Source organism: Seriola dumerili, unplaced genomic scaffold, assembly GCF_002260705.1.
Source record: "Seriola dumerili isolate Sdu_G_001 unplaced genomic scaffold, Sdu_1.0 BDQW01000047.1, whole genome shotgun sequence".
NCBI lineage: Eukaryota > Metazoa > Chordata > Actinopteri > Carangiformes > Carangidae > Seriola > Seriola dumerili.
Window position 1 is genome coordinate 331,268 of NW_019174302.1, and position 27,635 is coordinate 358,902.

The 27,635-nt window shown below is 41.7% G+C and overlaps 2 protein-coding genes across 2 annotated transcripts in view; one reads left to right on the forward strand and one right to left on the reverse strand.

Moving 5' to 3' along the window:
* Positions 1 to 18,401, reverse strand: part of adamts6 (ADAM metallopeptidase with thrombospondin type 1 motif 6) — a 62,727-nt gene extending 44,326 nt beyond the window's left edge. The window contains exons 1-9 of the mRNA XM_022739874.1: positions 18,302 to 18,401; positions 17,810 to 18,198; positions 15,424 to 15,598; positions 14,556 to 14,779; positions 14,048 to 14,131; positions 12,027 to 12,172; positions 8,092 to 8,135; positions 5,059 to 5,164; positions 1,619 to 1,765 (exon numbers count right to left, since the gene is read on the reverse strand). Of these exons, the coding sequence (XP_022595595.1) occupies positions 1,619 to 1,765; positions 5,059 to 5,164; positions 8,092 to 8,135; positions 12,027 to 12,172; positions 14,048 to 14,131; positions 14,556 to 14,779; positions 15,424 to 15,598; positions 17,810 to 18,198; positions 18,302 to 18,401 (1,415 nt within the window). The remainder of the gene's footprint in view (positions 1 to 1,618; positions 1,766 to 5,058; positions 5,165 to 8,091; positions 8,136 to 12,026; positions 12,173 to 14,047; positions 14,132 to 14,555; positions 14,780 to 15,423; positions 15,599 to 17,809; positions 18,199 to 18,301) is intronic.
* A 6,427-nt stretch (positions 18,402 to 24,828) lies between these two features.
* plac8 (placenta specific 8) lies at positions 24,829 to 27,063 on the forward strand. The gene is made up of 5 exons (XM_022739819.1): positions 24,829 to 24,956; positions 25,194 to 25,299; positions 25,385 to 25,509; positions 26,577 to 26,686; positions 26,810 to 27,063. Exons 2-4 carry the CDS (start codon positions 25,215 to 25,217, stop codon positions 26,679 to 26,681), a joined length of 315 nt encoding a protein of 104 aa, XP_022595540.1. The 5' UTR covers positions 24,829 to 24,956; positions 25,194 to 25,214; the 3' UTR covers positions 26,682 to 26,686; positions 26,810 to 27,063.
* Positions 27,064 to 27,635: the final 572 nt, after the last annotated feature.

Here is a 27,635-nt window from a genome sequence, read left to right on the forward strand (position 1 = left end):
TTGATATAGTTAATATAGTGAAAAGTCAGTTGTCTATTTACTTATTCAGGCGACATGTAGCAACATAAGCATTTATTTGGAGACGTGTTTCTGGTGACCTTGTGAATCTAAGTCCACTTTTCACTGGACTGGATTTTAGCTCTGCTTTGTTCTCCACAACAGTGATTTAGTCTTTCAGCTGTTTGCTGCTGAGCGAGTTGTGTGCAGCGGGTTTATCGGCACTTTTTCCACCTAAAACAGCTGCAGTCTGCTGCATGTAGAAACAACACAGATGTTAGCAGTGAGGCTGAACCAGAACAAACCCAAAACATTTAGCGAAAAGACACAATAAGTGACCCCTTTCTCATTATACACAATCATTTCATCCATTGTTAATAAAGAAATTTGATTAGAGCACCTTAAATGACACCATGACTCACTCAGAGCTGTGAGTGTTGCACAACGTCTGTCCACCAGAGTCAACGTGGCTCTTTGCAATAGTTTACAGCCGTCCCGCCATCGCTGCGAGCAGGCAATTTCAGAGAGTTGCTGAGGAATCCTTGACCTCATTCTCTGGTAGTTAAAGAAGAATAACATGTTTCTCATCGGAGGGAACAATGAACACAATGAGGCTTGTTTTCCCAACAGTGGCTGAGCCCTCCCAGGAAAAAAACTACAATGCACTTTTTTATAATTCACTCTTGAGCTGTGTGTGTGCGGAGCAACGTCAGTCTTCATCTACAGCAACAAACAGTCTCCACGTCAGAGCTAGAGGGGATTTAATTTGGGACCAGGCTGTTCAGATTCCTGGACATTCAACAGTTGAATTTAACTTTTATAAGTCAACTCAATACACCTACGATGTGCTGGGATCAGGGTGGCAACTTTTAGTTCATCGGGTCCTGCTGTCGTCACAGGTTTTGTCTGGCCTTTTAAGTGTTGTTTTTTTCTTTTTTAATCATGCCATGGTGGCAGGACTCATTCTGCCAAAATGTCACCGTGTTACTCTTTTGTTTATTTGTGTGCTCTAAGTTTTTGTCTCCTTTGACCTATCCGCAAAACAGTGGAGCAGCGGTTGAAAGCAGCTGGCCTACACATCACCACCAAAGGACCACATGAGCTCTAACATCACCCGCCTTGTGGTGCAGGGATGCAAGGGTGAAAGGCACCCAGTTATCATACACAGCCACAAGGAGGTCTGGCAGGAGTCATAGTGATGAAATGGATGTGAATAAGTGGGGAAGGACTTGCATACAAGGCAGCCTAGCGGGTCACCACAAGGGCCAGCCAGTGGCAGCGGGTTGTAAAGCGAGACGGCTGCGAGCGAGCAGGAAAACAGGCATGCACCTTTTTCTGTACTGCACACACACACACGCACACACACACACACACACACACATATATATATACACACATATGCAGGCAAATCCAAACACACTCAGACAGTCCCACAGGGAACAACCATCATCCACTTACTCGAGAAAGCTGGTGATGTAGTCTTTGCTGCAGGCGGACCAGGAGAAAGGGTTGGTGTTGNGCACACACACACACACACACACACATATATATATACACACATATGCAGGCAAATCCAAACACACTCAGACAGTCCCACAGGGAACAACCATCATCCACTTACTCGAGAAAGCTGGTGATGTAGTCTTTGCTGCAGGCGGACCAGGAGAAAGGGTTGGTGTTGGCTGTTATATGAGCGGCCATCAGCTTGGCTGTCTCGTGGCCTTTGGTACCGCAGGAATTCCCGATCCCATCGTGGTTCATCCCAAAACTGAAACACACAAAATAAAAGCTGGAAATTAATGCAGCTGGGATGATGAGCTTTCTCTTTGGCGAGTTAACTGCTCAGTTTGGACGGGGCGACGCTGGAAAGTCCGGGCTGCTGAACTGGAGGACGTCTCCCTCAGTGGCCCTGGCTGTAAAGTTCAAGCTCTGTGGCTCTGAAACAGCTGTGTGGAGGAGACCCGAGGGGTCAAGGGTCAAACCCTGTCTGGAGCTCGGCAGGAACGAAAAAGTTCTAATCACCACTCTGATGCCTGCCTGTCAATCAGCGCCTGCAGGTCTGAGCAGGCCGTGATGTGGAGGCGGAGTCACCACTGACTAGAGGGAGGACGGGTTGGGGGGTGAGGTGGTTGGGGTGGGGGTGGGGGGAGGGTCCTTTAGATCAATCGCTGCACCAGACACCAGAGAGAAAGAGAGAGAGACTCAAAATCCAAACAACTCGCAACCTTGTGTTCTGTTATGAAAGCTGCTGAAGAAAATAAATCATTTTAACAATTCATTAAAAAAAAAAAACCTTATCTGTCTGGATATCATTTGAGAGAAAATCTCAGGTTACAGCAGGATGTCAACGCTTACTTTTCCTTCCAGTCCAGGAGCACAAATCAGGTCTAATGTATATAACAAACCCGACCACATCGCACAGCCTGAACCTGTTTTTCTAAGGCTGGCGTTTATGACATTTTACCCTACTCTGGAAATAAATCAGCCCCCGGTTGAAACCCCGCTGCAGTGTGTTTTTTTTAAACATCCTCTAGAAGCAGAGACTATTTTTACAACTGCCCCACAACAGAAGCAGACACGAGACATAATAAAGGAAATCGCCATCTTGCTGAACTCTCGAGAGAGGGATACGTAGACTAATACATCATCATTATTTTGCTTTATATTCAGGAAGAAAGAGCCAGAGGTATGTGGACACTGACATTTGCATGAGGAAATATGTGGAGATACAGTTCAAGATGTCTGCTGAGGGAGGGGGGGGGGGGACTACATGTAGGTCTGGCAAACCCAAGTAGTAAGTAATATTTGTTTAAGAGCAATTATTAGAGGGCGCACTTGTGAAAGTAATAAAAGGTTTTACAACGATCTCAAGCAAAAGAAGGAATCCCATTGGCTAGAAGTCGATAAATCTGATGACGAGGACTCACAACTCTTTAAAAAGATTTTAAAAATATGTTGTAAAAAGTGAGTTTACAGCGAGGGAGAGCAGCTCTGTGACTGGTGTTTTGAGCAGCCATCATGTTTACCGTCTTCGTTTACTAATTAGCACCAAACGGCTGAGAATGATGGGAAAATCACTCGTTCTGCAGGTAGTTGGTCATAAACAAAAATACTGGACGAATTGACATTTTGACTCGACGACGGCACGAAAATAAAAAAGTTAAAGGATCTCCAAAGTTATTACACTTTATCCTGAGGAGGACTCGCATGTGTGCATCGATTCAAGACATTCAACAATAAGAAAAACCCCCACAAATGAAAAGTCAGGAGATCATCAAAAGATTTAAGACAAATGATTCAAAAAGGGATTCATGCTACAATCATGAAAGGATGTTTTTGTATTCTTCTTCTAAATTTCTCTAACTATTTTCTGTTTTGTGAGGTTTGATCACTTGCTCAATGAATGCCCCTAAATTTGCCATAAAGGGCGTCCTGTGTCCTGTTTGTGGGACGGTTTCATTCACAAAAAAAATCTCACATACACGCAGCGCTTCAAGTCCTGCTGTCAGCAGACGAAAACATGTCGGTCATTCAGTCGTATTAAGGGACGAGAAACGATTAGAAGATATTGCCAAGCTGCCAACAATGTGTCATCTGAGCGGCGCTGCACTCTGACAGAAATAAAGACGAGCAGCATGAGTGAATATTAAACACAGGGTGATGTTAAACTGTCAGACTTAAGAGAAGATGTTCCTGTGGACGGAGCATATAAAAAAAAAAAACCCTGAGGCTGCTGCTCAACTGTGTGTTGCCAAGATACGGTACGTTAAACTTTGCCAATGAAAACAAAAAAATCTGGATGAGAAGTGAAGAAAAGACAAAACATCAAACCTCTCAGTAAACTGGAAAGCCACGATGATGACAACCCAGTGAACAGAATAATAACTTTGCATTAGGTTTATTATAATTATTAACTCTTATTTTAGTTGGTTTTTGCAACATAATTACAGCTGCAACTCATTACTGATTAATCTATGTCTGTTTTCTCAATTAGTCAATTCAATTATTGAGTCTATATAATGTCAGAATGTCAGAAATGACCCGAGGTGACATCTTCAAATGTCTTGTTTTGTTTGACCAACAGACCAAAACCCAAACATATTTAGTTCATTATTTTTAAAAAGACTCAGAAAATATTCACATTTGAAAAGCTGGAACCACAGAATTATGAAATTTTCCTCATAAAAAATTAATCAATTATCCGAATTGTTTGCAATTAAGGGTCCCATATTGTATAAAGAGAGATTTCCATGTGTAGTGTGATTATAGATCAGGTCTAGCTTCTATATTAATACTGTGAAAGTATCAAAGCCTCAGTCCACAGAGAAATGCACACAGCCTGTATTCAGACACTGAGCCTTAAAACCAGCCGTCAGGACTTCCTGTAACTTTGTGATGTCACAACAAAGCAGTCACCAAGCCCCGCCCACCTGGACCCACCATCCAAACCTTGCAGGATTTAGTTTCTCTGAGTATTTTAACTGAAATCTGCTTTATTTTTATTTGATCACTCAGAAAACAGTCAGCCAATCAGAAGAGAGGCTCAGAGCCTCGTCTCTTCTGATTGGCTCACCAACCTGTTGTTACTAGAGCTCCAGAGAGAAGACTGAGAGAGGAGGAGATGTAAAACTACACTGAGATGGTTTTTGGTTCTTAAAACCACAAATTTATCTTCTTATGGATCAAAACTTCAAAATAAAACACAGAAGAAGAGGAAAATATGGAACCTTTAATTTTCTGTTGATCCACTAATGGATTAATCAACTAATTGTTGCAGAAAGGTATAATAATTTTCAAATCAAACTGTGTTTCCCCCCCATGCAGAGAGGCAGACTATCTGAACATGGCTCATATGACGGCTCATAAATCTTTAGAGAAAATGTCAAATATGAGAAAATTAGTGAATGCGACAAGATCTCTTAAACCTCTTAAATCTGATGTGTTCATATGAGCAGCTCTCGAACAAAGCCCGTTGGCTCCGTCCCACCTCTGCTATTTGCATCAGACAGTAATGTCAAATTTTATATTTTATATTAGGATCTTAAAAGTCTTAAAACTCACTTGTGGCCGATCTCATGAGCAATGGTGAAAGCAGAACTGAGGCCGATGTCTTCATTGATGCTGCAGCTCCTCTCCGGCTCACACATTCCAGCCACTGAGGCCAAGCCTGGACACAAAAACACATACACACACACACACGCACACACACACACACGCACACACACACGCCAGACAAACATACAAACACAGGGTCAAGATGTAGCATTCTCAGGAGTCATGGTCATAAACTCGGGACTCCACACATACGACGGTCCTGTTTACAGCAGCGCTGAAAGACAATCTGCTGCTATACGTAGATTCGCTTTGGGGGGTTGGGGAGTTGAGTTTAGCATCACCGGCTAGACAGCTTTTCTTGCAAACTACAGCGAGTTCTGGAAAATGTCTAGACAAGGGTTAGATTTACACATTTCAATTCATGTAACAAGGGATCGCCTAAAACGCGAGCCAAGGAAGGGAATATAAGAACCCCCTCACCAACGCTGTGCCCCACCAGAAACCTGTCAGAGAATATAGATGGTTTCCTCATTTTCAAAACCGGACTCAGGGAACGAGAGAGAGAGAGAGAGAGAGAGAGAGAGAGAGAGAGAGAAAGGAAGAGGAGAGGGTGTTTAAAGTTAAAACCACTCCACAATCCAGGTGTCGCAAGTCCTTTTTTTCCTACAGCCTGACAGGTCAGATAGGGAGACAGGAGGCAATTCTTCACAGATTACATCTACAGGTGACTGGAGAGTGGATCATATGACAGTGCAAAGCAGGTGTGTGTGTGTGTGTGTGTGTGTGTTGGGGGATGTGTATTAATGAGTGTGAAGGAAAGACTATTTTAATTGTTCTTTACAACATAGTGATAGATTCTTTTTAGATGTTTTCAGGTGTCAAATTATTTACAAAACTTAAAGGGTCAGTTCAACCAATTAACACATTTCCTCACTTAACTCTTGTTGTATTGAGTCACGCAGACAGTTTTCGATTCATTCGGCCCCAAAGCTTTTCTTAACACATCTGCATCCCCTTCAGTAAATTGTAGGTGAATGGGATTTTATTTGTGTTGCTCACATTATTAAAAAATGAAATTATGAAATCATTCAAGAGTAACATTTCTTTCTTAAGAGTAATCCTAGATCCCCAGATGTTACCAGTCAAGTTTCCATCCACATTTAGCACAAATTTTAACCACATTTCCAGAAAACCAGCCAGAGAAAATGCTAATTAATGTGGAATAGTCAGCACTTTTCAATGAATGGAATGAATCTGAAAACCAGGAAAAATAAACTAACAAGGAGCTATTATATTAGATTAAATATTATTAGAGGTTATTTCGCCTTCCCTCATTGATATAAATAGGGTGGATAAAATAATAGAAACACCTGTCAGTAACACAAAGCTGCATGAAGGGAAGATTTACTGCTGGATTGTTGTGTTAGACCACATTACTTTTAAAATAGGTGCATCAGACAAAACAGGCACTGGGCGGACTGACGCTTTAAATCAATCTCAAGAAATTCAAACTCCTAATTTTTGTTTTGCATGCAGAGGCACTGTTTTGCAACTCGCCTAACATGCTCTGAGACTTTTGCAAAAGCGTGATGTCGATAAAACAAGCGAGCGACTACGTGAGTCACGTTCCGGTGGTTCGCCGCTGCTTCAGACTTTCCTGTATAGTTTGCGTGAACTTTTTGCCTCCCCGCTAAAAGTGGCATGGCTTTTTGTTTCTTCTTTACTAAAGAGGCTAAACAAGAATAGACTCGCAAATCAGGAGGCCACTGAAACCATTACATTACAGAGGAAAGAGGGAGCCTGGAGGTGAAGAAAGGAGGAGGAGAGGGAGGGAAAGAAAGGAGGGTGGCTACTCTACGATTAGTTTAAGAATGTGTGTGTTAGAGAGAGTAAGGCGAGTGTGTGTGTGTGTGTGTACACACACACACACACACACACACACACACACACACACACACACACAAATTGCATTGCAAGTGTTTTCTCTTCACACCCGGGTGGACTGTGTATTATCTCCAGCCCCGTGATTACTCTGCGACCCTAAAGGCCAGCGATCTGACCCGGGAGCATGATCCCCGAGAGAGAGGGAGAGAGAGAGGGAGAGAGAGGGTGGGGGGGTCAGGGAGTAGAGACAACGAGGAAGCCAAGCAGATGCCAGGGCAATTAAAGCGACCGGGGAATGTGACGAATGCGGTCAATCTGTCAAACCACCCCTGAAGTCACAATATTACCTCCAAGATATACTGTGGTGCCTGCAGGGCCTTTACAAAGATAAGATGAGGAGAGGAGAAGGCCTGGGTGGGTAGGAGGTTCGGGGTGGGGCGAGGGGTTGTGAAGAGGGGAGGGAAAGAGAGGAGAGGAGAGGAGGGGAAGGGTCTCTGCCACCGCTCGCTGTCCTTTTTCCACCCCCAGCACCTCCACAACCAGCATATCACCCACTCTATCTCCCTCCTGCATACTCTAACACTCCCTGTAATTGTCCTTTTCCCCTTCCATTTTCCTTTCAACTCCTCCTCTTCTTCTTTTCCATCTCCTCCTTCTGTCACTACTCTGCTCTTTATCCTTCAATCCCCCTCCCCCCCTTTACCTCCTCCTCCTCTTTGACTTTCCAACACATACCTTTTCCTTTCTCCCTCTGAGTCCCGGTGGAAGTGTAAACACCTTGGACAAACTGAGGTTAGAGGCGGAGGAGAGAGACAGAGGAGTTTTATAAATGCGAGGCCGTGTGGAGGAGGTGACCACGGCTGTCCAGGTTCACGGCTCCCGGCCTCAACCGACAACAAGGAGAGCCACTGAGGAGCTATAATAACACAAGTGAAAACATCCTTCTCATTATGTCTTGCAGGAGCCGTCTGGTGTTCCTCTGAAGGGGGAGACTGCGAAGGTTGCTAAATAAGGTTTGTCTGAGGACACGCAGAAGGTGAAAACGAAAACCTCTCCAGAGGGGAGAAAAGAGAAGAATGAGACTCGTATAGTCGACGGCAGCTAAGGTTTCCTATTTGGCAAGAAAACACATGTCAAATGACTGTATATACTCACCTAAGGTACCACAGGGTTTGTTCTTGTAGGTGCAGATGTCATACCTGAGGAGAGGCAAGAAAAGGGAAAGAACAATAATAATTAAATTGACTCGACTTCTTCAGCTGGCTCTTTGTCGCTCCATTCTTTCCATATTTAATCACACAGATACAATCTCAACATTTAGCATAACAATAGCTTATCGTGAAGTTTCTGAGAACACCTGGTTCGCTCCTACATCTGTTAGCGAAATGTCATCCAGGTCCAACACGCAGAATCAGAATAAGAGTGAAAGGCTTCGGTCCCTAGTGTTAACCCCCCTGTAACTCACATACAGGTAATCCAATAGAGCGAAGGGAGGGGAGGCCTGAACACTCTTGAGCCCCAATTCTTTAAGAACACATCATACATTTCAAATAAATGATCCAATCATTCCTAAAGCTTTTAATCTATTAAAACCAAGGGCACAGCAAATTTAATTTCACTCTCCTTCCCCTCACTCACTCACTCCCTCCCTCCCTCCCTCCCTTTCTTTCTTTCATTTCTCCATAAACTCCTCTTCCTTTGCTTCTTCTCCCTCTCTGCTCTCTCTCCCTCCTCCCCCAGTGGAGCAGCTCCAAACCAGTGAGGTACAATCGTGACCTCGTTCAGGACGTCTATTTGTTTTGATGTTTTGTTTTTTTTTTGTTTTTTTTTTTCCACAATTTCCATCAGTGTCTTTATTTAGAACGTGACAGGCCGCATTCCAAACAAGGCAAAAGGCTACCCGACGCACAGACAGACAAACAAGCCGCAGAGGTCACTTTTATGACGATGAGTAGGGAGATGAGGTGAATCATCTAAATGGAAAAGGTTTTGTGTGTCCCGCTGCCCATGAAGGCCTCAGTCCCTATATTTCTTAAATAATAACTGTATTCATTTCTGAGTGTTTGGATGAATTACAAAGTTGGGATTGGTTTGATGTGTGTAATGAGGAACCTGAGATGCACCAGAGGGAGGCACATAGCGGCCCGTGGCCATCTAGCAGAAATATTTTTCCCTGACGAGTAAATGTACAGTCAGTTACATCTCTAGTCTGGTAGTGAGATACACACTCATACATGAGTCATTTTTTCCCAAATGAGTATTAATATAAGTTGCTCTAACTCTGTAATTAAAGAGGCTATTTGTCATTTTTCTCTTCTGCCAAACACTGGCTCGTACTGGGAGCGGGTGGTAGTGATTGTTGCTTGGCAAGAGCTTCGGCCTTTGTTGTGTTTACGAGACAAGAAGTCATCATACGCCCACTGAGCAGTGCTACGTCTTCAGGGCAGATTGGAGGCCACAGTGACTCGCTATCGGAAAGTGGCGAGACGGGCCGGGGATAGCTAGTTAGTGTGCTAACTTCAAAAGAAGAAAAGACGTGATAGAGAAAAGAGTTAACACTGGTGTTGTCTTCCACCTCTGGAGACAGCTGTTGGTGAGTAGAGGAAAGTTTGATGCTGAACTCGCAACGTGTCTTCTAGACAGGTAAGTAAACAGCTGTAAATGCTAACGTTGGCTATGTAGCAATGGCAAAACTTACAAATAGCTCCTTTAATGGGGAAAATGACATTAACTGTTGGATATAGCCCTAAAACAAATAGTTTTATAGATGAATTCTTTATTCTTAAAAGGGTAAAAAGAAATAAACAAATAAAACATTTTAAAGGCATATGTGCCTTTGGTTTCACCCTGCCTGTAAAACATTGGCGTATTGTTTTGTGTTTATGCATGAAAAACAACTTATGTCATTAAAATATTCATAGTTTCAGTTCTTCTTTGATCGAGAAACCAAAGACACAATGCTCCAAAAGAATGAATTGAATAAATGTCCTCTGAGATGGTGCTTGTGCTGCAATCATCAGCCATCTTTAAATCATACTGAACCTATTCAGGCGCATTCCACCATCACGAGGAATGTCTGACTGCTCCTCCAGACATGGTGGTTAATAAGAGCTTCCTGGTGTCTACCATCAGCTATTTATACGATCTCCAATGTTAGCATCTCTGAGCTCAGCTGGTGCGCCCTCCCCACAGCTTATTATCTCATTATCTCTCGCCTACGCTTTGCCTCGGTTTAACTATTCACCAATACTATATTTACTCAAAACCATATGGAAGTAACTCGAAGCACTGAGGTTAATTATGGGCTTGGCTACCAATCAGCAAAAGAAAGCAACAGCAGTGTTGATGTGCGCCACCTACAGGCAGTAAAGCTTCTACAAAATTAATGCCAGTGTCACCTGCAGGCAATGAGGAAAACTGCAGTATGACAAGACAAACTGAAATTTTGACTTGATCTATAGATGAAGTGTCATGAGATCACTAAACTTACTGCAATTCATCCTTAGGGTGACCTGAATGTGTGCACCAAATGTCATGGCAATCCTATCAATAGCTGTAAACAACAAATGTGAAACTCATGTTGGCGCTACAAGAAAAGTCAAGGGATCCACATAAGTTATGTATGTATCCAATAGTTGTTGAGATATTTCAACATGGACCAAAGTGGTTTACACTGCTAGCATGGTTAAAAAAATGGAATAGGAATTGAATGAGTTGCACAGAGTTTAGCTATTGCTAATCGCTAATATTGTATTAACATTTAATCACTTGGTAGAGCTGCACAAAACATCTTAGCTCAATTGTTGTTGGTCTTACAGTTTTTTGCACTAGCATTCATTAGCACATTTACTGTATGGTTCAGCCTCGCTGCTCTCATCTATCAAGTTGCAGCTTTTCATAGTAAACAAGCTATGACAAATCACTACTTAGCTAGCTACCTTATCACCTAGTTAGCTGCTATCTTGTGAAGAAAGTGGAACAAGTAGCAAACTAAAGTTTTCTCCAGAGTTGTTGGAGACCAAAGCAGAGCCAAAAGCAACAGAGTTAATACTAAGTTTACTTCTGTAAGATCTCCATTGGGATGATGTTGTAAAGTTTTTGCTAGTAGCTACATTAGCCATAACAACTTTACCATAGGTGGCAACACTGATGTGTCTACATCTGCTGCTATTGCTTTCTTCTCCTGATAGGTGGTGCAGGTTGGGTTGTGCAGACCTGGTCTGAAAATTACTATGCAGCTACTTTTTGTGGAGTGCAAGGCTCCTAAATATGACTGAGTATGTTTGTGAGTCACCAGCCAGTTCCAAGAGGTGTTTGGCATCTTAAAACAATGAGAATAGGAACATATTGATCACATCCTAGAGAGGAAATTGAAATAATTACAGCCCCAGAGACAAATCCCAAGACGCTACTAAGCAGTCTTTGGTGCTGGTACTTACGGAGTGAAGCTAAAACCAAAAATATAAAAACAGGGCCCAAAGGAGCTGGAGACCATCACCTGACGGACAACCCAGAGAGTCCAAAATCTTGGCTTTCGCCCATGTCAATCACAGAACACCATCCTCTCTCTAGACAAAACCAATGGGGGGAATATGCTTCAGTTGTGAGGCTATGTGGCCAAAACAGTCCTGGCAACAATGAAGCCTATTCCAGGTAATGACAGAGGTTTTACTGTTTTAAGGTAACACCCTTGAAATAAATTGCAGTGTGACAGGTACAGCACATTTTATTTTCAGAACTGAGGTCTTTATTCCCATCAGCTTTAACGGGTACAGGTTAAGTGTGTGCGCAAGAACTGGACATTGCTGTAGCTGCTGGCTACCTCTATTAGAAAACACACACACACACACACACACACACACACACACACACACATATACACACATCTACAGTCTGAAGCTGAACCGTGACCGCACAGCTTCTGTGAGCCAACAGCACAGAAAATAACCTGCAACCTATTTGCTCAAAATGAGAAAATTAGCACTATTTACAACAAAAGTAGCAACTGCAAAGAACAACTCTCACTCTTTGAAGTACACGAATCCGTGCCGAAAAATTAGGAAAATGTGGTCCACACCCAGCACACTTACCGAGTGATTAGGACAGCATTGTCGTGATGAGCCATCCCATTTTCAGGAATACTGTTGCCATCACTGTGATGAGACAAGATGGACTTCTGCCACTTACAGAAACTGTCCAGAGACTTGTCAGCGTGATGGTTAATCTCCAGGTTTGGCTGCAGAAAGACAACACAACACACATGCAATAGGGTGCAACAGTATGAATAGTAAAACAAAACCACATGACAAAACACAATACAGTTTCTTTTAGTGCATGAAAATATCGTATCAGTTAATGTGTCATTTCGTCACATTGTACCGTGTTGTGTTGTTATTGTGCTGTGTCACGCAATCGTGTATCGTGTTGCATAATGTCGTATTGTGTTGTATTGTATCATTCAGTGTTGGGATGTATCATTTTGTATCATATCAAACTGTCTTGTGTCAAATTGTGTCGTGTTGATCAGATTGTATTATATTGTGTTGTGTCATATACTGTTGTGTTGTTAGCGTGTTGTTATCGCATCATATGTATCGTATTGTTATGTCATGTTGTATTGTATCATATCATATGTTGTGTTGCTTTGTATTGTAACATATTGTAGCATGTCTTGTCGTAGCATTTTACAACTTCTCATGTCGTGTCGTGTCATATCGTGCCGTTTGGTATAGTTTTGTGTCGTATCGTGTGATATTGTACTTTATCGTATCGTATCGTATCGTATCATATCGTATCGTATTGTATCATATTGTATACTATACGCTACAGCACCAAACAACTTGAAAAGATCCATTTTCATGATGAATACATGTGGACTAATTGAAAGCAATTGTAATAATGCTTAAACAGTATATTTCTACCTACGCAAAAGTTATCAAAGTATGTGCCATGAGGATTGTCACGTAGCTCAGTGGTATGATTAAGTGCACACAGCGTCCCTAGTTCAATTACAGCCAGACACCTTTGCTGCACATCACAACCCTCCCTCGCCCCTCACTTCCTGTCTGTCTCAACTGTCTTCCGTCCAATAAAGGCAAAAAGAGAAAAAAAAAAAGTTACACTGTCATGAAACTGCCGACAGAGTACAACAATTATCCGGATGAATTATATGGAGGAGGATTGTACTGGGATCAGTGGGAGGTTGGAGAACAAGTTTCTGGAACAGCTACATGTTTTTTGTATTTGATTTAAGCGTAGCGCAGTTCTGGTAAAAGGTAAAGCCGTTTATAGCAGAAGGAGTTAGGAGAGTCAAAGGAGGAGAGGAAATACTGTATTTTAAGAGAAGCTAAAACAAAAAGCAGGAGAAGGGGAAAGAGGAGCAGCAGGAAAAGAAGGACGGTTGGGGAAGTTGTAGTGGAGTCTGCAAAATGCATCTACTTCTATGAATGTAATAGGTTCAATTATAGCAGACCGTTACGTTTCCAGCTGATGATGCAGTGCTGAACTCAGCTTACCCACTGATTGATTACAGCACAATACTGAACAGCTCAACCGCCCGTCAGTGATTCACTTTCACCATAAAATATTTTCTAACTATTTTCTGATCAGTTAATCCGAATCCATGGCAATTAGACTAGTACTTCCTTCCTTTTGGATCAAAGTGTGGCTCTACTTAACATGAAACCTTCTTCTTTCTTTCTTTTTTTTTTTTTTTTTGGACCTGATGCTACATAAAGAGCCGCTATGACCCCTTTAGAAAAAAGCAGATGCTAGGGAGACACTCTGTTTCTCCCATCACACATACATACACATGTACAGTGCATGTAAAAATCCTCAATCGAGGCTCCCTGAGGGAAGATGCCTGAGCACATCTTTCATCTGAAGTGGTGGCCATATGGTGAATAGTCTCTCCTCTCTCTCCCCTTCAGCCACGGCAATCACATAAAATACTGCAGCCCACTCACGCCAAGCATATCAGTTATACACTCACTACAGGTGAGGGTACAGACACTATATAGGGCTCATGGTAATATTGAAAGGACAGATTAGAGTTAGTGAAATGAATTTAAAAAAAAAAAAACAAACAAACATACAGAGATTTTTTTCTCACCTGATCTTCAGTCAGAACAATCAGCCGGGTCACAATAATGTTCACAACATTTCCTAGACTGGCATCACGGTAAAGTTTGGCAACCTGACCTCCAGAAAAGAAGAAAAGACACAAAGTCAGACAAATTGTGTCCATATGCCATAACGTCTCATCTGCCTTCATTAAATACTTTCCTGTAAAACCTCCTAGAGCTTTCAATAATCATTTTAATAATTATTTAAAGAAAAAATGCCAAATATTTGTTAGTTCCCGCCTCTAAAATGTGAGGATTTGATGCATTTCTTTGTTGTACATGACACCACACTGAATATTTTTGGTTGTAACCGGCATCTTTCACTGTTTTCTGACATTTTCTGGACAAAAGAATCAACTGATAAAACAAAGAAATAATCGGCAGCTCTAAACATTACAACACACATCCACCAACTAAACTGGCAACAATTAAAACTGTATGTTCAACTGTGTGGTAGGTAACGACAACATGACCAAAAATTAGGATCAAACTTACAATATTCATTACAGACAAGATGTAGTGCTCAATGTCTTTGCGTCCATGGTAACCGACCATCATTTTGTCAGCGACCACGAGCGTCTCCACGAAGCGCTCGGTGCTGACGGAGCGCCTCTGTCTGTGGGTGCTGTTGGACCGCTCGCTGTCGTTCTGGGGGGCAGGGGACGAGTGGACAGGTGGAGGTGTGCTAAACTGGCAAGGTGCACTGCTTTTAATGAGGTCTGTGAACGACAGGGAGACAACTGCGGGTTGTAGTGAATTGTGAAATAACAATCAATCAAACTTATGATGCATTATCTATGTGAGAGAGCTGGTTTGTGAATGGTAGATGCACGTAGGGAATCTGCCCCTTTGAACCTTGCGGCTAAAGCCTTTGCTTTATGACCCAGATGCTCTGGGAAAAAGCTATAAGATGATACATGTTAGGGCATGCTAGCTTCCTGGCGATGACAGCCTTTGCTGTTTCTTATAAGACCTTGGCCCAAATACCTAAATATCCACCTGGTTCTTTTTCCAATTCGTCATATCTCAGGGGCCAGAGTGTTTGGGGGCACTGAGTTGTCTAAATTTTTAAATCTGAACATGATTGCTGGTTCTATAAATAGGATTTGTACTTCAATAAAAGTCAGAGCCAAGTTCTCTTTATGCACTGAAGGGCCTTTTATGAAAGCTGGAGCGAGACTTTCTCTTACAGGTTGAAAGGTGTCCAGGCCAGGAGCAACTATAGCACACAAGAGGCCCGGTCATGTCTACCAGAACCTGGGCCTAGAACCAAACCAGCACTTCCTCTAACCTGCTATGTATAGTTATTCCTTTACGTCAGTTCCACCCACACAGAGTCCAACCCAGATGGAGGTTCACCAACCTGAAATGCCACAGCTGAACTCCTGGCTATGCTCTTGCGGTGAGGGAATGGCAGACATTTTATAAATAACATGTTGCTGTGCTTCTTCCAGGTTCCATTCACTGGAGGTGGTGGAGGATATGTTCTTTAATGGCTCTATTAAATACTGTTCTTCCTCTGTTGTTATAACACCATGCTTGTTAGGGAAGGAAAAAAAAATAAAAAAAATCAGTGAAAGAAACAGGTTACAAACACAAGCAAACATCAATGCTGAATACATAAACCTTAAGAAAATGCAAGAAAAACTTACAGTGCATGTTCTGTATTTCTTATTTCACTCTATTAAAGGGGTACCTCAACTATTTTACACATAAAGTTCAGTTTAGTTGTTACTGTGTGTTCAGACAGCTTGCGAAGCAAACTTTAGATTCGACATGATTGCATCAGAAGTGAACAGAGAGCCTTGGAACGGAGCCTTTCTCAACACTTTGTCATTTGACTTGCTAAGTATGTTTATTCGTATGTATGATATTGTTGCTTATTTAATATTTATGTTTTTAGCGACATTTAACAAAAGCCATTTCCCATAAGCCCCTAGATGTTCACGGGCTAAATATTCATGACTTGACAGAAGAGACGAGTACATGAGGGCGTCAAGGGGTCGCCGTTAGTTTATCATCGTTAATAACTGCTGTACTGAAGCTAATTTATCGAATATTAAAAGTAAATTCCAAGAACACGCTTCAAAACAGAGGCTAGACAAGAAAAAAATTGCACAGATCCAGCTTAATAAATCTGCGTCATGAACGTACAGAGATAAGTGGAAGAAGGAAAGAGACTGAACCAGAGTTTATAGTGAGTTTCTTAGAGCAGTCAGAGGCTGAGATGAGCTGAGCAGCTAGCTAGCAACAGTCAGTGCATCCGTCGCTAGCTAGCGTACAGCTAACGTCTGCGCGGTTGGTACTTGGGCTGTTTGGGGAGAAGACACACAAATGGTCAAATTTGCGCAGATAATCCAAGGCAAAAATTGTCTTTGCTTTCTGTCTGAACACACCGTCAACAGTTGTAAAGTTTCTTCTGTAGTTTTTTGAGTCTGAAAACATAAGCTAACCCTGATGACGTCATCCAGGTTAGCTTAGCGTGGGCCAAGAGGCTTTACATTTTTACAGCAAGCTGACAATTTAAACTGGTGGTGTTTGACATACATATGTATTTGCCTGGCAGGGAAAGTCTTGAGTTGCATTATGGGAAATGTAGGATTCAGTGTTTTTAGAGTTTGACTGATACTTGGGACTAAAAGTCAGGATATCTCAGGCTGTGACCATTTTTTTTAAACTTATTTTGTCTGTTGCAATCATTTATTAGTCACTAGTGTGCAGTCAAACCCCAAATAATCAATATTACAGTCACACCAACATTAAAACATCATTCACTGCCCTCCAGTGCCAATAGAGAGGAGTCCTTTAAAGTGAGTTTGTGGAAAACACTGGTTTGACTCTGTGAAACCCACAATGACAGCAATTAACCACACATCACACTAGCAAACAGAAACATCCTCGATTTATGGTTTTAATAGTGTGTGATGTCAAGATCTCAAACTGCACAGACAGCTGATTACATTAAAGTACAGACACATTTTTGTCCATTTTTGGTACTGTTAGAAAAAAGGGCAAACACTAATTCAATTTATGATACTCGGCGCAGGTCTTGCCAACACATTTGGCTACATGTTTTCTCCACATGACTCCATTTGCCAATAAGAAGCAGGGCCTTTTTTTTTCTCCCTTCTTTAGAGTTAGTCTGAAGCAAGGAGGGATAACAGCTATTAAAATTTCTTCCAATTCCTTGATTAGCGAAAGAGAAGCTGGACAGTCGCACAGTCTGTGGATAAAAGCCTGAGGACTAAAAGCTTAGACAGGATAATTAGATGCCTTGTTACCGCTGTTCGGTTTTGTTTTTGAACAGAGCACTCCGAAATGGGGTAATATCTACGAGTTAGACACATTATTTTACAGATCACAAAAAGGATCAACCAGATAAATGTGGTCTGCACTGAGGCTTTGAAAATTCATGGATAAAGTGTGATATCTAATGCACAACTGGAAGGAAAAGCCCCCCCGATGCTCAGCACTGACAGATCACTACGATGATGTGATACATGAGCATCACCTCACTACGAGCTGCCTGCTCAGACTCAGTGTGCCAAGTGGAAAGAGGCCAAGATTGTTTTAAGCAAACTACAATTGGCTTAATCCTGAAAGACTGGCTGACATGAGAGCAGCACAAGTCAGGTATATGTACTGACGTTAGTATCTGAAGGGAAGGAGTGTGAACTCTATGTGGCTCGAGGGGCAGTTAGAGTGTGGGCTGGTCACTGGTAATAATTAAAACGCCACTTTGTACTCACCAGGCCTTTGCAGTTGCTGAGCGCCACTCTGGTTGTGCTGTGCTGATTTTGCAAGAATCCAACATAGTGACAGTTATCTACCATGTTATGACGCCACTCCAGCCCTTCTTTGCCCCAATACTCCACTGTAAAATGTTTCGACACCAGGTGGGGGTTGAGTGTCAGGTTTAAGTGAAAGTGCTTTCCGTAAGCTGACAGTCTGTAGAACAGCCGGGACTCCGGAGGGTCCGGGTCCAACGCGGGCACCGGCCCCATTATGGGGTCCACCGCCCCCCGTCTCCGTCGGCCCGGCCGGTGGTGCTTCACAGTGTAGCTCAGGAACTCTCCGTTCTCGTCCACCCGCACCGGGACAGTCAACTGGTAGTGCTGCAGGTAGGACAGGAACTCCTCTTTTACGGGAGAAAGAAAAGGAGAAGAGTGGAGAAGAGAAGATGTTGTGACAATGAACATAGCGTTACAATAATCTCCCTGTCCGAACTGTCTACGTCATACCTTGAGAGTTGTGTGAAAGTCTGTTGACGCTTTGAAATTCAGAAGCAGCCATCACCACCAGGCTCAGTGTCCAAGTCAGCGTCTTCCACAAAATTTCCATAATTCAGGGAAAGATGTGACATGGGGTGGGGGTAGAGGGTGCTACAAACGGGTTAAAAGCACACGGTCGGTCCGATGCCACACCATAACAAGTCCATGGTTTGTCTCCTTCGCTGAAATGTTCTCGTCGTGCTCGAAGGCTCATCCGGGGTCTCAGATTTCTCCTGAAGGCGAGAACTTCCACATCCCACTGGCCTCTGAATTCATGTCAGCAGCTCGTAGAAAACACCGTAATCCATCAGACGCACAGTCACTCTCAGGTGTAACTCCAAACAGGAAGCTCTATATTGGGAACTTGTCTTGACCGATCCATCTGCATTCCTGTGGAGGAAATCAATCAGAGGTTAAATGACCCTTTATCTCTAGGAATTATCACTTACTCAGATTGTTGTCTGTTGTAGGGCTGAAACGAACAGTCAATTAATCGGCAATCAATGTGTGATTAATTGGCAACTATTCTAATATTATATTGATCATTTTTGTAATTTTTTTAAGCACATACTGAAAGTTCAATGTTTCCAGCTTCTCAAATGTCAAGATTTGCTGCGGGCGGTCGCTCTGACAAAACAAGCAATTTGAAGATGTCACCTTAAGGTCTGACAGACAGTTTCCACTGTTATCTGAAATTTTATAGACCAAATGTTTGATGGATTAATCCACAAACAACTGGTGGATCAATCAGTAATGAAAATCAGGGATACACAACTAATGTTAAAGTAGTCCAACATGATATCTTGGAGTTGCGTCTTTTATCTGACCAACACTCAAAAACCCAAACATGTTCAATTTACAAAGAAATAAACCAACAACAAGCAGCAAATCTGCACATTTATGAAGCTGGAACCGGAAAAACTTTGAAAGTTTTGCCTGAAAAACGACAGAAACAATCAATCTGTTGGTCGATTAGTCAATTACTCCATTAATCATTGCAGCTTTAATGAAAAATAAACATTCCCTGCAGCTCTAGCTTGTGGTAAACGAATGACAATCTCCCACAGAGTTCATTATCTTTGAGTGGGACTCCCTCACTCAACACATCATTTAATTGAACACGTTATTTGACACTTGAAGAGTAAACTGCCAGGAGCAGCACTGACTTTGGTTACATTTCCGCCAAGTGCCACTTCCTTATTAATTAAATCTCGCTCTGCAGGAGATGACAGTTTAATGACTAATGGCCTTAAAGTGCAGTGCGATAAAAATACATAAATAAATAAAGAAAAGAAAACGACCACATTAGAAGAAAATGTATAAGTCTGAACAGCGCCAACGGGGCTGACTGGTCGACATGATATAATTTCTGCAGGTTGTGGTTTTACTCACTGACGCGCTTCACGGCAGCATGTGCAAACTAGACCACTATAAACAAACGTCAGCGGGTCCAAGTGATAGCAGGATGATGCCCAATGAAAAGTGTCCAAACACGGATGACAGCCTTTGGAAACCGGGATTTGTGTACGTGCATGTGTGTGTGTGTGTGTGAATGTGTGTGTGTGTGTGTCTTGAGCTGTAGAGCTGCAGCGGTCCAGACAGACAGACAGCTACCTACTTGGCCACTCTGACCCAGACAGTTGGCAGCCGGCCCGTTGTGCATTACACCGGTACCTCAAATACAACCTCCACGGAGCGTCTGCACGTCAAAATAAACCGTGGGTTTTGTTGCAAAAGGTGTGAGCCGTGCTCTGTCAAGAAGTTTTTGTTAGTTTGCTGGGAGCAGCGCGGACTGCAGACCTGTAACGGTGCAAAACTTGACACCCTGCAAATGTAGAAACTGTGCGTAAATGTGCGCAAAACGACACTTTTTTTCCACCTCTGTCTGAACTGTCGGTGCCAAAGTTGAACTGGCTAAATGCTGGTCTGTAAACAGTGTCCGCTTCCCTAAGAGGATTTAAACGCTCACACGAATCTGCTCCCGACAAAAGCAAGACCGAAAGACATAGAGTCCTATTCTCAACAGACGGGGAAGTGTTAACAGGAGATATTTACCATGCTCATCTTCATTGTCAGCTCCGGTCCAAGTGTGCAGGGAGAGCTCGGGACAAAGGGCTGTGAAGTTCCGCACGCAAACCTCCTCAGCTCTCCTCTTTTCATCTCCTTTTGGACTCTGCCATCCTCTGAAACTGCAGTGAGATTCTCCCCTTCAGACCAAGCAGCAGTATCTCGGACCAGACACTGTCACACACACACACACACACACACACACACACACACACACACACACACACACACACACACACACACACACACACACACACACACACACACACAAAAGTCAGCCTTTTCAAATTCTTGGATTTCCTCCAGCAGCAGAAGGATCTATTTCCAGCCTATCAGTCGTCTTTATAATCTAGACGTTGTGTTCTTGCTGCTGCTGCTGCTGCTGCTGCTGCTGCTGGTGCTGGTGCTGGTGCTGGTGCTGGTGCTGGTGCTGGTATGGTGGTGGTGGTGGTGGTGGCTCAGAGTGGCTTAAAAAGTTAGATGAGGTTGTAGAGGGTGATCTGCCACCTCACAAACCGCCACAGCAGACTTGCCTAGGAGAAAAGAGCATGCAAACACCAGCAAAAAAAGTTGGCCTGGAGCTGCTCCTCCTCACTACATTGCAGAAACCGGGTATGTCCCAGTCTCGGACAGCTTCAAATTGGCAGCTTTTTCGGGTTGGGGGTGGGGGGGGGGGGTGGGGGGAGGGGGGGTGGGGGGGGTTGACGTCAGTGCAGATGTGCCTCTCTCTCCCATCAGCTGTGGCGCATGTCTATCAGTGCGGCTGCCCTGAAATAACACTTCAACTTCAGAGCCCTTTAAGAAAAAGAGTCAAGTGTGTGTGTGTGTGTGGGGGGGGGGGGGGGGGGGTGGGGGTTGTGGCGTGGTGGTGGGGGGGGGGGGTTGGTGGGGGTCGGGCAGGGTTGGAATGCTCACATCATTTACTGGAGTGAAAGCAGCAATAAAACTTTATTTAAAAAAATACTCCATTACAAGTAAAAGTGCAGAAATATTTGGTAGGAAGTAACTAAGTACATTTACTCATGTACTATACTTAAGTACAATATTGAGGAACTTTACTTGAGTATTATTCATGCAACTTTATACTCAAAGACACTTAATGAACTTAATGAACCCATGACATTTATTTGACAGTTGTAGTTACTGGTGCTTCAGATTCTTGCATAAAAGCTATAACAAGCGCTTATAGAATATGATCAGACGACCCGTCAGTGTGTATTGTGTAAGTAGAGCTGAAATGATAAGAGATTAATCAATCAAGTCAATTGGCAAAGACTTAATTCTGATTTAATTAGAATTTTGAGAATCATGTTGGTTTCTCAGATGTGAAGATCTGCTGCTTTTTCCTCGATTATTTGAACTATTTTAATTCATTTTTAATAGTTTTGAGGCTCGGGCTGTTAGTTGGACAAAATAAACTTTGTGCAGAACTCACTTTGACCTCAGTCAATCAGTTAATCGAGAAAATAATCAGCAAATCAAGCCGTGATGAAAAGAATCCGTAGTCGCAGCCCTATATTCAGGGAGTGATAATGACATAATGGAGAATATAAGACGACGCTCACAGGCTTCATTTGTCTGAGTTATGAGCACTTCTACTTTAAACACCTTATTCTACGTACATACATAATGGAGTATTTCTACTTGGTGGTATAGTAACTTTTACTTCTAGGAATACCTCCTCCATCATTGAAAATACTCCATTACAAACACAAGGCCTGCATCCAAAACTTTACTGATGAAAAAGTACAGAAGTATTAGCAACAAAATGATCAGTGGACAGAAACAAAGTAAATCTCAGAGGGAAATATTGTACTTTCTACTCCACTATCTGACAGCTAGTCACTTTTCAGATTAAGATTTTACATGAAAAACTCGTATTAGATACAACACATTGTTAAAAGTTAATCTGGCGAGTACCGACCTTTATGAGCTGCAGTGGCGGAGCAGGAATTCTGATTCTTTACTTCAGTAAAAGTGCTAATACAAAAATGTAAAAATACCGCCTTCAAAGTAAAAGTCCTGTATTGAAAACGTTACTTAAGTAAAAGTATAATTATCAAAACGTACTAAGACATAGAAAGTAACAGTACTCAGAGTAGAAAACTGAGCCCTGTGAATGCTGCATAATAATATAATGAGATTATTAACTGATGAACACGTGTATGCAGCCTTTTAATGTTTTAGTTGGTCAAAGTTGAGCTAACTTTAACTATTCTATACATAGTTTCATCTATAACAATGCATCTTATTTCATTAACTGATCATATGTTTTATATCTGAACTCGTTTTATTACCTGCATAAGTAAATAGTTACTATAGTAACTGTCAAAAACATGTAGTGCAGTAACATGGACATTCTCCAGTAAAGTACCAATACTTAAGTACAGTACTCCATCACTGCTGTATTGTGACTCTTTAAATAAAATTCAGTGTGTAGTCGTGGCTCCTTTTCCACTCTACACTGGTTTCATCTAAACGACCATTTCAGGCCCGAAAACATGTCAAAGATTAAAGAAAAATCCCCAAAAATACAACACAACTTCATAAAGAACTTAGTTTTTTCTTCTTTCCTCTCCCATTAATCATGTCACGACCCCTCAGATGTATCTGGCGACCCTTTGAGCCCTAGACTGGAAACCACTGGTCTAAACTAGATGATGATTCTCTTTCTATTTTAACTGAAGTGGGATTTTGAATGCAGGACTTTTTCTTGTAATGAAGTATTTCTACATGAAGGTATTGACACTCTCACATCAGTAAAAGATACGAATACTACCTCTAAATTGTACTTGAGTAAATGCACTTCCCACCATTCGTAAACACTGATATTCTGCTGTGTAAGTCTGACGGATGGTGATGATACGAGCGACAGCAGATGATCGCCCAGCAACCACCAATATCAACAAAGAGCAATATCAGGAAAAAAAAAAGAACATATTCTGACATTTGTTTGGCACTAACGTTGAATTTAATGAATGAAAACTGATGTCATGCTAAATAAATACACACAGGTTGGACTGACATCACCTGGGTTAACTGTGTGGTATCATGAAAGGTGGTAATAATCAAATAAATCAAAGCGTCAGGCCGCTCAGAATACACACATTTATTGGCAATAATGACCCAGGCCTGGAGGTTTGATGTCTGAATCAGTGGATGTAACCACTGCGGGGAAAGGTTGAAGTATTTTTAAGAGCCCGCTGTAGTGTACGCTAATGGCAGCCCCGTGTATTTTGGTGTAATTTAGCCCAGGTCTATCTTTAGTCTGTCGGAAATTGAAAATCATGCCTATTCCTGAGCTGCATTTACAGCTGCTCATTATGTAGGAGCCTATATCATTACAGTCAGGTCGTCATTACTGCTCTCCTGCACAGCCTGAGCAGGAGAGCAGCGAGATGGTGGGGAGCAGCGCCGCCATGTGTCTGAGAGGAGCATAGCAGGGCTTTGAAATGTATAGAGCTTAAAGGGAGTTTTTTTTTTTTAAATCTATTTTTAAAGACAGGCTCATGTAATCACCACGTTACATTTAACTCTCAAACCAGTGTACTTTGCGCTTTCAAAGAGATTTTCAGCTCAGATTAAATGAAGCAGGACAAGGTGTGCGAGCCATATAACCCTGATGTTTGAATACAGATAAATTGGAAATCGGAAGGAGTGTTCAGACCCTATTGTAAAAATGACAAAACTACACCTGCATTCAAAACTATGAAGAAGTACCAAAGTACCTGCAACAAAATTTACTTAGTATAAAGTGAAAGTATTCAGTGTGCAGGCTACATTGCCTTGTCAGGGTTATATTGTTATATATTATACTAGTGGACATTGTCACTGATGCATTAATATCTAAACAGTATTTTAATGTTGTATTTGGCAGAGATGGAGGGGATTCTAGCTATTTCATATACAATTGTGTGGTTTAATTTACTGCATGAAAATGCATCATTGTAGGAATACTCAAGTAATGTACAAGTACATCAGAATTGTACCTAAGTACTTGAGGAAAGTTTACTTGGAAGTACTTTCCACTACAGCCTTTGTTCATCTCACTTTAGTTGGTGTGAACGAGCTGGATTAACTGACCAAAATAAAACTCGGAAAAGAGGTTTAAAAAGAAGTTAAAAAGTTCCTTAGTTACAGATGTCTGTGATACAGGTAAATAATTATTGAGTATATTAATTAAATATACCTATTTTTTAAATATTTTAAATAATATTTTATGATAAATACATCTCTGCTTGCAAAACAGCTGAATCACACTCAACTAATAATGTTCAATAATCACTATCAGACCTTTGATAAAATCCTTAATGGGTTATTAACAATAATTTGCAGAACTAACATTTCCTTAAACTGAAACATGTTGTGTGTTCCCCAAAATGAGAGATGGTGTGACAGAAGAGGTCTATTGTGGGTTGGGTTTAGGTGCAGTTACAGATAGTTGAATGCACAATAAACAGTGATAACGTCGGAGACTCACCCTCCGTCCTGGTCTCAGTCTGTTCTCCAGGAGCCGCCGCTGTTCAGCTTCACCATCCTTCAGCTCTCCAACCATCTGGTAAGATTTACCTCCTAACGACTTGCTTGAACTGGGAATCCCAAACGGGAAGCTTTACTGTACGAGTCCACTGCTGCCATATTGTTTGATGTTTAAAAAGAGGTGTAATCTATAGTCATCTCTGCTGGGGGGGAAGATGACAGAAGTAGTGATCACAAAATAGGGCCACAGCTCTTCGGTGTTAGGCTCAAGAACTGCGATAAGAAACAAACATCCGTGACACTTTTCATCCGACAGAGAAAAGTTTTTACCCTGATCATGGCTGTGACGACGCAACCAGGCAGATACACAGCCTCTGACTTTCAGACCGGCTTGTTTGATGTCTTCAACGACTGTGGAACCTGTGAGAAATCTGTTTTTAAGACTACATTTATATCTGCGAGATGCAGTGTGTGTATTTTCATCATCATGCATTTCTCTCGCCTCAGGCTGCTATGGTACTTTTTGCTACCCATGCCTGGGCTGCAACATTGCCAGTGACATGAACGAGTGCTGCCTGTGTGGACTGAGCATGTCCATCCGCAGCGTCTACAGGACCAAATACAACATCAATGTAAGTTTTCAGTGGATGTCTGGAGCTGGCTAACTGCGGGACTCCCTGTTGACACTGCGAAAAAAAAGCAGCAACAGTATTGTTAGGTAACTCTGAGTATGACAGTACATTTTGGTGAGATTATCACACCTGTACAGGAGTTGCTGCAGAACAGGAGGGATGTGTTAATGCCATGTGTTAGTAGCAGTTTCCAAACTTTTTTGCTACTGACCCTTCATCAGAGCCATTGTGTTTACTGAAGTAAAAGTACCACTACATCCATGTACAAATACTCCATTACAGGTTTAAGTCCTTAATTCAAAATCACACTTAAGTACATAAGTGTACATAAGCCTGTCTGAACATTGAAGCAGGTCCTGGTTATACTGGTCGTTAGAAAAAGTAAACATCGTTCTGTGCAGCATCTGGTATTTCGTTCAGTTGTGTCCACTGGTCCATTACTTTGGTCCAGGCTAAAATATCTCAACAACAATTGGATAGATTGGTATTTCATTTTAGAGCGTGAATCCTAATTACTTTAGTGATCGACTGATTAGCGCCATCATCCTAGCCAAAGATTTAATTTGTCCAATACTTTGGTTTATGACTAAATACCTACAAATTGCATTAGCCCTAGCTGTACTTTGTGTTTAACGCTTAATTGTTAATACTAAACGAAGACGGTGAACACGGTGAATATTATACCTGCAAAACATCAGCATGTTAGCATTGTTCCCTTTACCAGTAATAAATATCTAACTCATTACACTCATCATGAAAAATTGTTACGTTATTGTTGTCTTTCAACTGACTTCCACTTTAATTACGACATATAAAGTTCACATGGTTTACAGCCTTAGAAATGTAAACATAAAAAATGCATGATTGCTTAAATTGAAGTAATCTAGGTTTACACGTGTTTGCATAGGGGTGTGCCTAATAATAAAACTGGAGCAAAATCCTGTTTATTGCCATCAACCCCACCCCATCCAACAGACACTCTAAACTTTACTGTGCAAAACACAGACTCGGTGCATGACATCCAGGCTGCAACCTCTAAGAGTAACTTTTGTACTGTTGTTTTCTAGGGGTCCCTGTGTAATGACTTCATGGTGTTCATGTGTTGTCCCATGTGTGCAACCTGCCAACTGAAGAGAGATATTGACCGCAGGAAGCAGCAGGGCATTTTCTGAACGGGGTAAGCACCTCCACAACACACCCATCCCGTTTAAACCACCTCATAATGACTTGCTATGTTATCCTCAAGTTTATGGAGCTGTTGAAATGATGGAAAATCTCATGCGTGCTTTATGCCTTCTAGATGCTGCTATGACACAAGAGAGGCTGTAAATGGTGGATCGCTGAGCTGCTGAGGCATAAAATGGTTCACCGTATTTTACATCCTTTCATAATGTTGGACATAGACCATCCTTTTGATTTTTCTTTACTATATATAATCCTCTGAGATAAAGAACATTCATATCTTCTAGTAAGTTATACATTAATCATCCGGGTCACAATTTGATGTTGTAGAACAGTGTCATTATTTACTCTTACAATAAAATCTAATTTTATCTGTGTTGTCCTGAGCAGTTGACTGGATGTGGAGAAGACTGCTAAAACCTTTTAGGTTTTTAGTGAAATATTTTAACAACTTCTGGACAGATCCATGTCCCTCTCAAGATAAATCGTTGATAAACTTGGATCCTCTAACTTTTCCTCTTGCAGCATCATTATCATGTTTAATTTGTCCATAAATTTGTAAAAAATAAAATAAAAAAATAAAATAGTGTCTATTTAGCAAATGCTAACACAGTAAACTAAATGGTCACATCAAACTTGCTAAACCTGATTTTTTTATAGATTGTTTCATATCAGGGATTTCATATGAAACACTGCTAGAGTGACTAAAAACAAAAAAAAACATTTGTAGAAAATAAACATTTTTCTTTTTTCTTATCATATTCAGTAGTAGTTTAATCTAATCGGGTTTCAGGGACATGACTTCCTATTCACACTTTCTAACTTTGCCAGTTTAAATAGGAATAAACTAGCTGGATGAAGGTGTCACACAGGTGTCTCTCATAACATTTGCAACGGCTGCATTCCATTTAGCTGTGCCAGTGTCTCGGCTCTGGTACTGTGCA